The sequence below is a fragment of the Scardinius erythrophthalmus genome, assembly GCF_964197995.2.
Source record: "Scardinius erythrophthalmus genome assembly, chromosome: 1".
NCBI lineage: Eukaryota > Metazoa > Chordata > Actinopteri > Cypriniformes > Leuciscidae > Scardinius > Scardinius erythrophthalmus.
This window is the reverse complement of record NC_138221.1, coordinates 46,890,586-46,903,343: the sequence shown is the minus strand read 5'-3', so window position 1 is coordinate 46,903,343 and position 12,758 is coordinate 46,890,586. Positions and strand designations below refer to the sequence as shown.

Here is a 12,758-nt window from a genome sequence, read left to right as displayed (position 1 = left end):
GAGGGGAATACAAGAGATGGAGAATGAGAGAAGGCAATATACATGATCTCCTGCTATAAAAACTAAGGGCTGGTTGGCAGTAGATGCTGTAAAAAATAAATAAATAAAAAATCTCCAGAGGAAATTGCTTTAACAAATTGCCCCCCCATTTCAAGAGTTGGTCCCAAAATTCAACACATTCAGACCCCCACCCCATAAACTGACATGAAATAAATGAGTCTGCTGTCCTCTACTTTTCGTTGCAGTCATTACTTAACTTAAACTATAACTTAAAAATCATCACTGGTGTATGATGCTTGCATGTGGTGATTAGTTTGGACTTAAACTCAATTAACCAGTTCCTAAGACAGTCTATCCATTGCATTTAAGCAATTTCCCCCCTCACTTTTTTGTGTTTTTCCATTATGAGATTGAGAACTCTCTACACCCACCGCCAGCAGATGGTCCTCGTCCTTTTTTTCCTCCACCATAATGTCTTCTTTCACTCTGTCCATTCCTCTTCTTCTAAACCAGCCCTCTTTCACTCCCACTGGCTGTTGTCCCCTCACCGCCTTTCATGAAGATACCTTATCGCACGACTAAAGCACTCAGACCTTCTCGCCGCGGGAATTTTTGCACTCACTTGACGTTCTGTTTTAACTTTTTTTCTTCAGATTCAGCGTCTCTCATTTGAAGCTCAAAGTCGGCGATTTGGTGTCTGACTGCTGGAAAAGTAGAGCTCACGCTCATACACAGTGCAGACGTGCATTATTGCCCTGGCTGTTCACCGCTTGCATGTCCTCCAGAAACTCGCGCGTGAAGACAAGACAGACCTGGGGTTAAAAGGCGCGTTTTAAACAGATAACTGTGGAAATACAACTCAACGTGGACCTTCTCAGAGTGGACCCTGGAGATGATATGGGACACGTCTGCCGTTTCAACTATGTGAATCGAGAGGTATTCTGGAAATTTCGTTGATTTTTGCGTGAGATTGACGGACTGTAGAATCAATGTGGTGTTTGCCGAAGATACATGTGGCTCGAAACTCACCTAAACGGTAGGTGCTAACTTACTACGTCAACTATTCGCACGCTTCTGATAACATCTAAAGTGGCGAAATGACAGATGCAGTTTATTTGGGTCCATTTTCGTAACAGCTAATTTACTGTGAAGCAGGTGTTGATCGGAATCGTTGATGACAGGTTGTCAAGAGTCAGAATTAGTGAATGTAAACGAATCGTTCTTTTGAGTCGAATCTTTATAATAAATCTGATGCACCGGTTCGCAAAATGATTCGTTCACAAAGCGGACAAAATTCAGTACGAGTAGATCGAGTCACTCAGTGAACCGAGTCTCTTTCGATCCTTTTTTTTCTCTCTCTCTCTCTCTCGATCTTTTCTGAGAAAACACATTGAACTACACAAATAGTTTGTTTTCTTAAAACATTCTTTCAGGTGATGTAAATTAATTTCAGTATTTTTATTGGTAACAAGTAAATTACTTGTTTTAATGAGCTGAATCATTACTGCAACAATCTGGGACACATAAAATCACAATAAACATTCATATTAAAAATAGCCTAACTTAAATCGCAATAAAAAACTGCAATAAACATGCAATTTGCCTGCATATTTGCTAAACCGTTTAGAGCATGTAATATGAGACCATCGCGTAGGCTACAGTAATAAAAAAAAAAAATGCTGAATCTTCTTTTTTTTTTTTTTTTTAATGGATATTTGAAATGATTTCTTCGAAAGAACCGATTCATGGAAATGAGTTGAACTATAGGCTAGTCGGCATTAAAACGATCGTGAGAAGCGCTTCCCCAGGCCTTGAAAGAGATGGATTGAAAACTATTTTGGCGAAAGTCCAAATGTGTTTAACCTCATATTTTTCAACAGCTAGCGACTCGAAAAAACTGGAACAGGTTAGTCATCGATGGTGCTCAGTCCCGTCACTCGCTTGCAGTGTGCGGTAAAACGGAAGCTGCCCGCGTCTACTGTCAATTCAGGTTAACCCAGTGTTTACTTAAGTGTTTACTTTCCGCGGTCAGCAATTCATGTTCACCTTTGTTTACCTGTCTGCCTGCGGACCTGTGGGGAGGAGGTCTGTGAAGTCAATGCAACATGCTGTTTGAAATACACAGGTGTGTTTTTGTTTGTGTTTCTGCATGTACTAAGGTTGTTTCTTTCCTGTGATATATTAAGTAACCGATATGATAGATTAAATAACCCTTAGATATTTTTGGTATAATCCAATGGAGCAAATGTGAAAAAAACAAACAACAAATATAAGGATTTATAGGCTGTAGTAGGCTTGTAGTTTGTCAGTATCAGTGTGTTTATAGTAAAGGTGTTTTGGGTGGGTCCATGCAGCCATAAAAATAATAATTAACGTATGCACAGCCTGCCAGTCACCTGCCAAGCTAGCCTATAAAAACAGAAACAAAAACAGAAGCTCACAACCTTTGTTCACAACATGATGAATGTTTACTATTTTCTCACCCTGTAACACATCTTGTGTGAGGGGTAAAGGCTATTGAGACAGAAAAAGTTAGAATAAACCTAAATGTATTCAGTAGGGATCTGAACTGAAGCAGATTAAAATTCTTTCTCTGACAGAAAGACGAAAAAAGCGGATGGAGATCATCAGAGTGTGAGAGTAGTGGAATGTGTCTCGCAGTGTGTGGTAGACGTGTTTAAGCTACTTATTTCTAAACAGCAGCACAGTGCCTGTGATCAGAAACATCTGTACGGTATGCAGATGTTTTTTAAAAAAATAAATTATTTAAAGAGAAATGATTTCATAAGAAAGAGGAGGGTCAGTAATGTTTGTCTTGGAATAATAGCCCGTTTTTTTTTCTTTGAGGAAATTTGTGCAGCATCCTTTTAGGAAAGATGGCTTTTCTCCTCTCTCTCTCTCTTTTATTTTACTTATTAAATGGGTGAAATCATTTTTGTTTTACAATTTCATCAAAAAGTTCAATTTAGTTTTACATGACCACTGGTCTGCCACTGTTTTTCAACTCTATCCGCACATATTTCAGACATGCAATTAGGAAACTATACAAATGCACTATTTAGTAACATCTGAATAATGTTTAATCCTCTTCCTAATTATTTGACTATGATTGGGCAGGATGGAATACGTGTTCATGTATTCTTCTGTCTGATGAAACAAAATGTGGAAGCTATTATTGCAGCTCAGTTTCAATAAATGGTATTTTTTTGGTTACAGTAAAAGTTACAGTATTTAGTATACAGTAACTTATTTATAATGGGAAAAGTAAAAAAATATTTAAAAGATACACATTTAATATCAAGTTATAAAATTAGATGTTGTCATGATTTGACCTCCTTTACTTGGTTTTAAACCTGTGTTCTTGATCTTTTATTTTCTTTTGAATTCTTCATATGGGAGTTTAGACAGTGTGCTGCTGCGTTGGATGCTTACGGCCGAGTGTATAGGACGAGTGGGACGATGGGAAAATTCCAAAATCGTCAGACACGTCAAGTCTGAACAGGGGGCTTGTAGAATGTCTATCATGAGTCATGCTTTTGTTCGGATTGGAGAGGATAAATAAAAAAGTCCATACATTTGCAGTAATTGATTTGACAGGCATGATATTGTGACACCATGAAGTGGTACTGGACTCTCTGGCTGATTTCCAGTTAAAAATCTTAGAAAGAGGTTATTTATAAATTGGGCTTAAAGTTTTCAGTGGCGTGAAGCAGAGAATAGAAGGTGGGAGAGCCTAAAGTGTTTGTCTAAGGTGGCTTTTGTCTAGAAGATCGCAGATTTTGCTTGTCATGGGGGTGGGAGTAGTGTGTTCAGATCAAAGATATGTTGGATGTGTGTGCACAGGTTCTTGGGAGGCAGAGTGTTTAAAATCGGTTTAAACATGCGGGTTCATTGTGTTCAGGAGCTTGACGTTTTCTATGTGAGGGAGGCTCATTTTTTGAGCCGCTGGTAAGATGAGGAGAGAAAGTGCAGGGCCACTCTGGATGGCAGAGTTTGTGATGCATGTCATTGCTGCAAATGGAGCGCGCTGAAGAAGTGGTTCTGCATGTCTCCCAGCGTCTACAGATATGCCTCCTGCACGTGTGTGTGCCTGCCTACTGCTTGTGTTCCCGTTCCAAAGCAAACATGTGCATTAACCAGCAAGTTTCCTCTCAAGTCACACACGTACACATGCACTACACCCTTTTTGCTTAGGTGCGCACACACACACTGCCTTTAACCACAAAAATTATTTTATTTTCACTCGTAAATTCTGTAATAAGTCATTTTTGGACCGATGACAAAACACGTTGTTTTTTTTTTTTACAGTAAAAATGCAATCCATGCATACATTGACTTGAATGTGCGTCTTCTATGTTGAGCATGTTTTTAATTTATGAGTTCAAATTCATTGATATTTTTGGGGGACATAAAGTCCATAATTGGCTTGGCGTAATCATTATTAGTTTTTAGAGAAAAACCCACATGACTGTGTGTCAAGGTTAACAAGTCTTTTAAAATATAAGATCATTTGACCATTTTATGACAAGGCAAGGTTAGTACATGCTGAAAAATATCATGTGGCATGATTTCTAAAAACATATTTATGAATTAATAATTCATGATTTTTGTGGGGGGAAAATATTTTATTTTAATAAATAGATTTTAAAATAATGATCATAAGTGAGGATAGGAGCAGGCTATAAGCTTTATAGAGTTAGTTCACCCAAAAATGAAAATTATGTCAGTAATTACTCACCCTCATGTTGTTCCAAGACTTTCCGTTCATCTTCGGAACACAAATTAAGATATTTTTGATGAAATCTGAGTGCTGGATCACTCCTCCTGCAGGCTTATGGACACCTTAACTTGCTGGCCCAGAAAATGTATTAAAGACATTGTTAATATAGTCCAAGTGACTCCAGTGGCTCAATCTTAAGTTTATAGCGACGAGAATACTTTTTGTGCGCAAAAACAAACAAAAATAACGACTTTATTCCACTTTTCATTTCCTTCTCTCTGGACCTCGAGTCTTTTTACGTAGTGTTTAAGCGTAGCGCGTCTGTGTTGCACGTCACCACGTAGGCTCACTATTGGGCGACGCTGGTCATGTGTGATACGTGGTGACGTGAAACACAGACGCGCTACGCTATTACACTATCTAAAAAGACTCGAGGTCCAGAGAGAAGGAAATGAAAAGTGGAATAAAGCCGTTATTTTTGTTTTGTTTTTGCGCACAAAAAGTATTCTCGTCGCTTTATAAACTTAAGATTGAGTCACTTGGACTATATTAACAATGTCTTTAATAAATTTTCTGGGCCAGCAAGTTAAGGTGTCCATAAGCCTGCAGGAGGAGTGATCCAGCTCTCAGATTTCATCAAAAATATCTTAATTTGTGTTCCGAAGATGAACGAAAGTCTTACGGGGTTGGAACAACATGAGGGTGAGTAATTACTGACAGAATTTTCATTTTTGGGTGAACTAACCCTTTAAGAGTGCTGGCCTGGATAATTAGAATACGTAAAGTAGGAGAGAGGCCGCACTATGCAAATACACTTTTATTTGCAAATAAAAGTAAAATAAAATAAAAGTATATATGCATAGTGCGGCCTCTCTCCTACTTTACGTAAAATAATAATCATTAAATCATTATTATTAATTATTTTCTAATATATATTATTGTAGATTAATGTGTGTATATAATCACATACTTTATTTTATTACTTGAGTACACCACGTGATATTTTTAGATTTGTTAAATTTAAACTTTTCTAGATAAAGGCCAGGTAAAACCAACATGGATACAAAGAGTACATTTCTAAGAACTTGACTTGTTTTTTTTTCTTCTGTATTGCACTCTCTCGTTTTATGTTCATATTATCTGAACGCAGTCTAAATATTGATTCATTCTTCTATGCACTCGTATATGTGACTTCAGTTCAGCTGTAAACAACATGCTGGGATTTTATTGACACTGTCTCATAGTCAGTCATAGTCATAGTCATACAAAGTATGAAGTCCTGTCAGGTGCATAAAATGTTTCTGTCATCATTTGCGGTTGTGAAAGAATGAAACTATAAATCACTCTGCGTTATGCAAGTAAATTTGCATTTAAAAGACGGCAGAGCCTCATTTGTACATAGCAGAACTGTTCTTATGTTTAACATAAACAGGAAGTCAGCACTTATACAGTAATGCTCCATGTCCCAGCATGCATATGTATGGACTTGGTGGCATTCTTTCCCTGCGTGTCCGCAGGCTCAGTTGTGCGTTGTGTGCGTGTGTGTTTGTTTGGCTTGAGTGTTATAAAAAAAACAGTGTCTGAGGTGGGGTGCTGTTATTATGAGTGACACAAGTGGTGATTTTGCTCTTTACACACTACCTGTCCACCCACCTTCTTCCTATGAGCCTAATGGTTATGTCTCCTCATACGAATAGTACATGACTCTGTGTTGCTGGGCTTACTCACCCTTCATTCTAGTGTGTCCCGCCTGGGGAAACCCAGGAGGAGTTTTCTCGCTTGAAGTCTCATCACTGACATTCTGAGCATTCTTCTTTTCTTGAACTCTCTTTATCTCTATATATCTCTCCCTCCCTCATTTCTCAGCACACATCAACAGGTTTGGTGAGTGATTTACATCTGGCCTTAACATTGGACAGTTTGGCTGCATGCCTCACTGTATCATCAACGAGACGACACTCTCTGTGCGGTCACTTTTTTCTTGTTGAATACTTGCTTCTAAATCAATCTTTTGAAGATATGTTTGAGTTTTTGCTGCTGTTAAGAGCATCACAGCTGAGCTTACGTTTGAGCTCACTATGTAGTTTGCACACATTTTTGTATAAATCTGGTATACATTTGTTTCCATATACAGTACTGTTTAAAAGTTTGGGGTCAGACTTTTTAAAGGAAATTAATACTTTTACTCAGCAAGGATGCCTTAAATTAATGAAAAGTGACAGCAAAGACATTTATAATGTTACAAAAGATTTCTATTTCAAATAAATGTTGTAAAATGCTTTCTCTTCATCAAAGAATCCTGAAACAATGCATCACTGTTCCCACAAAAATATTAAGCAGCACAACTGTTTTCAACATTGATTTAAACACCAAATCACATTAGAATGATTTCTGAAGGATCATGTGGCACTGAAGACTGGAAGATTCAGCCTTTCCAACACAGGAATAAACTACAATAGAATACAAAAAAAATAGTTATTTTAAATTGTAATAATATTTCACAATATTACTGTTATTTTTGATCACTTAAATGCAGCCTTTGTGAGCATAAAAGACTGTTAAAATGAAAAAGTCTTACCGACCTCAAACATTTGAACAGAGTAGAGTAGGCTATATATTTCGATTGTACAATGAGACAAAAAAGTGCCAATGATGAGACACATTTGATCATTTTGGATGTGGTGGTTTTGCTTCCACCTGGTGGTTGATAGATGTTTGCTTAATGAGTGCTGAAAGTAAAAGGAAGAGAGTTTATCATTCATTAGTGAGGTTTTACTCGGACCCCCACTAAATAAGCACATAAATCACTACCACAGGGCCAGTAACCACCCCGGAGCTTGTCTTAGGTAGAAGACTGCTGAACTTTGGCGCTCCTGTCAATAAATAACCCAAATCTCTGAGGTGTATTCCCGCTGTTGCTGAGAGTCATGTTACCGAAGTGTGAACATGGGACAATCAGGTTAAACATATGGAAAAAAGATGAAGGTAAAGCACGTCAAACAAAAATGTACAAAAAAAAAAGATAATAAACGACGATCAAATTAAAGCATTTCTTTGAAGCCTGAAATAATGTTATCTTCTGTTAATCTTCAAGTGGAATTTATTCTTTGCCTCATGCAGTAAAGTGGCATGGTTTTGTTTCCCTCAGTCATACTCATAAGCTGTGAAATTTACAACCTTTTCCACGCATTCCGGAGTTGTTTGTGGTCTCGTGTGAAACTAGACCAGCACCAGACAAACGCTGTTAGTGGCTTGATTTCAAACTGAGCTTTGCCAGACGTTGACTGGCTGGTGACTTCATGTCTGTGCCGACCAACCGGAGCAGGCGATGGTGAAGCGTGTTTGCGGCTTCATTCTCTCTCTACACCAAAAATAAGGCAATTTTGCATCTTTTTCCATTGGCTGTTGCCAAAGCAGTAAAGCTATAGTTTTACAGTTTTAGGCTTATTTTACCTTTTTTATTTTTTATGAGCTGGCAATGAGCCGTTCTTTTGAAAGACCGTTTATGCCTTGCAAAAAAAAAAAAAAAAAAGTTTGGAAACATTACTATTTTTAATGTTTTTGAAAGAAGTTTCTTATGCTCATTAAACCTGCATTTATTTGATCAAAAATACAGAAAATTACAGTAATATTGTGAAATATTGTTACAATTTAAAATAATTTTCAGCATCTTTACTCCAGTCTTCAGTGTCTAAATGCATGTTAGATCTTATTGTGAATGATTCATCTGTGCACATGTTTCCCTTTTTTAATCAAAATACAGGAAACAGTCTTCTCTCTGGAGACATATGCTGGACTTCTCCAATAATTTAATCTGCGTAACCATTCTGAACATTCAACTGCAAGCTCGCATTAAGATCTGCCTCTATCCAATCAACAACCCATGGATAGAACTAAGTCTCCACTCTACATTTTGTTGTTTATTTTCGATAATTCGTCATACAGTTACAGTCATCTATCTGTTTTATTTTTTACTCTTCACATATCTATGTCATGTAAAAGGGTTAGTTCACCCAAAAATGAAAATTATGTCATTAATGACTCACCCTCATGTCGTTCCAAGCCCGTAAGACCTCCGTTCATCTTCGGAACACAGTTTAAGATATTTTAGATTTAGTCCGAGAGCTTTCTGTTCCTCCATTGAAAGTCAATGGACGGCATACTGTCCATGTCTGAACAGAACAGAAAGCTCTCGGACTAAATCTAAAATATCTTAAACTGTGTTCCGAAGATGAACGGAGGTCTTACGGGCTTGGAACGACATGAGGGTGAGTCATTAATGACATAATTTTCATTTTTGGGTGAACTAACCCTTTAAACTCCACTGTTTTTCCTCTTTAGGCCCTTTCTAATTCTTCCTCTCTTTTTATCAATTTATAGTTGACACGTCTTGGGAGTGATGCACTGGCTTCCCCTGGTTGCCATGGTGATCGCCTCGGCCCTGCCTTTCCCTCAAAATCCTGTCCCCAGGCTTGTAGCCGCGACGATAGAGCCTGGCAGAAACGACAGCAACACCAGCAGCATCCCGACAGCTGAGATCAGCATGCCAACCAACTCATCAATGGACAGCCACTCCCGTGATGCTACTTCTCACAACAACTACCACACAGTTGACAAGCAGAGCACGTTTACACATGAGGAGGACCACATAGCCAAGGGTGAAGCAAACCAAGAGAATCTTTTAACAGAAAACATTGTTTTCAATAACACAAAACAGGACTACACAGGTGAAGGCAGGACTACCGGAGCAGATTTCTCCCGGTCGCACGATCATAGGGAATACAAAACAGAAAAAAGTCTGGCCAAAAAAGCCAGTTCCCCGAGCAACAACATTCTCAAGGACTATCAGCTTAAACATGAAGAAAACAATATTGAGGCAGAAACTTTTCTTAAAGATGACAGGAACGCAAGAAGTAAACTGAAAGACGGGCCTGTTGAAGGTCCTAAGGTCACTCTGGAGAGCTCTCCAGTGCAGGAACATCTGGATGAAGCTCAAACGGACGGGAGCACCATTGGAAAAGAGTTGGCACAGCCAAATGGAGTGTTTGGAACGGAACCGGGCTTTAGGATCGACAACCTAGGCCTGCGAGAAGAAGATCAGCTGCTTTTGCTGGACGCTCATCCCCGGGTACTCTTCTCCCCGGCTCTTTCCCCACCCAAACACCCACCTCTGCTCCTAATGCTGGAGTTGGGTTTGCTGGCTGAAGATGTTGAAGACGAGGAAAGCCACACAATGGATGTTACCACACCCAGTAATGGAGGCGACAAAGAGGCATACAGGAACTTACTATTGGGTCTGTCTGATTCTGGCGACCACGTTCCAAGCGTCCGCCGCAAACGTCAGGTCGGCAACACGCAAGGTCGCGAGCGCTCCGTATGTGAGGCCGAAAGCGGGTGGGTGACCGACAAGAAGACAGCGGTGGACCTCCGGAGCAAAACCGTCACTATTCTGCAAGAGATCCAGACCCAGACTGGGCCGCTGAAGCAGTACTTCTTCGAAACGAAGTGCCGTAAGCCACTTCAGCAAGGGAACAGTGAAGGGCAGGGGGTGGAGGGGGCGGGCTGCTTTGGGGTGGATAAGAAACACTGGATGAGCAGGTGCGAAACCAAACAGTCATACGTACGTGCGCTCACCTCAGGCGACAACATGAGGATAGGCTGGAGGTGGATCCGTATTGACTCCTCCTGCGTTTGCGTTCTGCTCACTAGAGGAACGTACAACACTGAGAGGAAGTTCGAGAGGGCAAGAGAGCGAGAAGGCAGAAGGTAAAGATAGTTGAACGAAGGACTGACAAAGAGTTGAAAGATCATATTAATAAAAGGGACTGTATCTGTTCTGGTTCACATGTTGCTCAAAACCCATATGATTTAGTTTTGTTCTTGGAACACAAAAGGAAACAGTGGCCCCAACATTTTTTTGTACACTTTCAGTAGACTATTTTACAGAGTGACTTAATTTAAAGGAGAACTCCGGTCAATTTTAACATTGAGCTAATTTTTTTTGTAAATTTGGAGTGCTGTCAATACAGAGAACAACGACAAAAATCGGTGTTGCCTACACCGTGTTATCCTCTTTTTAAAATTTGCACCCTGTTGACTTCAATGGGGTAAGTTTTAAACCTGCTTTTAGCCTCTTAACATCCTTGATGTGTCATTACAAGTGCACAGCTAATGTGAGTGATTCCTTCAGAGTGAACACGGGTGAATCTGACTGCAGTAGATGTGAAAGATATGTATAAAAATGATGTTAATTCAGCCAGCGCAAATACCTGTGTTTACATCCTGTTTTCGGTCGAAGTCCAAAGTAGTCGATTGTTGAGTTCACGCGCGTGATCATAGGTAACTAAACCTATGCGCGTGAACTCGACAATCGATTACTGTGGGCTTCGACCGTATCTTTCACATCTACTGCAGTCAGATTCACCCGTGTTCACTCTGAAGGAATCACTCACATTAGCTGGGCACTTGTAATGACACATCAAGGATGTTAAGAGGCTAAAAGCTGGTTTAAAACTTGCCCCATTGAAGTCAACAGGGTGCAAATTTTAAAAAGAGGATCACACGGTGTAGGCAACACCGATTTTTGTCGTTGTTCTCTGTACTGACAGCACTCCAAATTTACAAAAAAATGAGCTCAATGTTAAAATTATTTTTTTTTCATTTTTTAACCAACTGGTCTTGAGGTCAAGTAGGAAGCCAGTTCTCATCAAGTTCACACAGGCTGAATAACCACCGAGATAGTTGAACAAAGTTTGATCACCATTAAGTGTTCATTTTGAACAATATGTTTATTATTTCATATTTGAAGACCTAACAAAAGTGTGCTTGTGCTTTTTTCATTTATACATTTTTAATTGTGGCTTAAGCGTCCAAATAGTTTTTGGGGTCACTTTACATTTAGCACATGTCTGTTAAGCTCCAAGAAAGCACTATAAAAGTGATCAATACAACTTGTGGACTAAATCAAAATCCGTTTTAAGGAAAGTCAGTTTGTCATCCACATTTGCAACACCTCTAGGCAGCTATTTTGATCATGCAAGACCGACCTATCTACTTCAGTGGAGAAATAACCAAAAAAATCAAAGACCAAACACAATTAATTAACATGTTTTAAATCAGCAGTAAAATCTGACTTGAACTGTCATATGATGTTTTATTAACAAAGTTCGGGAATTACCCAATCAGCGCAAGAGGAGGCTTATATATAGAGCAGACTTACCTCTGTTCCATGACTTTTCCAGCATCCCTCCTCCAACCCGACTCCTCACTCTCGATTATTCCTATCCCAGCCAGGCCTACAGGGGGAGTACTCTGGGTTCGGGCCAAATTCCGATTTCGGAGCCTCTCCTCGAACAGCACGCCAAATACGCATATTTTATACTATATCTGATTATATGTTAGTGTGAACTCATGAAATAAAGGGTGTTTCTTGTGCTCAATTATCGTTAAAAAACAGGTATGTTTCAGGTTGGTCCTGACAATGCACATGTGCTGTCCCAAAGTGTGAGTCTCAGATTTCTATGGGAACCGGAGCTTTTAACTGCAGCTTATTCCGCCATGTTGCATGTCACACTTTCTCCTATTCATAGTCATTTGAGTCAACCTCTAAAGCCATGGGATAGGTTTGTGTGAGGATCAGACTGAAATTCACAAGTAATTCATGAAATTATCACTAGGTGACTAGGTCATTTTGTGTTTCATGACACATCATCATGCGGGATTAAAGTGATATGAGGTGATGATGAGTACCTCTACTCTGCTGTCATCCCTCCAGTCCAAATCCACGGCTCACTAGGCCAGTGTGTAAATGTACTCAAACAAGAAAACCTCAATACTGAGATATTTTTTCACTATTCTTTTCATATATTGTGTTACATTTGTTTTATTATATCTATAGTTTACAGACAATAAGTTATTACTTTTGAGCTAGTATGTAAGCACAAGTACTTGATATTAATATATTTCTTTATAAATGTACAATATGTGAAACATATTCAAATATATGTGTATTTATAACAACCAAAAATGATTGAGGACT

At 39.1% G+C, this 12,758-nt stretch overlaps 1 protein-coding gene across 5 annotated transcripts; it reads left to right on the top strand.

Moving 5' to 3' along the window:
• The first annotated feature begins 706 nt into the window (after window positions 1-706).
• Window positions 707-10,622, top strand: ntf4 (neurotrophin 4). 5 transcript variants are annotated; one of them, XM_081367413.1, is made up of 3 exons: window positions 1,746-1,906; window positions 2,086-2,125; window positions 9,101-10,622. In XM_081367413.1, the coding sequence occupies exon 3, from the start codon at window positions 9,120-9,122 to the stop codon at window positions 10,488-10,490; it is 1,371 nt and encodes a 456-aa protein (XP_081223539.1). In that variant the 5' UTR covers window positions 1,746-1,906; window positions 2,086-2,125; window positions 9,101-9,119; the 3' UTR covers window positions 10,491-10,622. The 5 variants fall into 5 exon arrangements, with proteins under 5 accessions (XP_081223540.1, XP_081223538.1, XP_081223537.1 ...); XM_081367414.1 differs by lacking the exons at window positions 1,746-1,906; window positions 2,086-2,125 and adding an exon at window positions 707-936; XM_081367412.1 differs by lacking the exons at window positions 1,746-1,906; window positions 2,086-2,125 and adding an exon at window positions 722-1,036.
• Window positions 10,623-12,758: the final 2,136 nt, after the last annotated feature.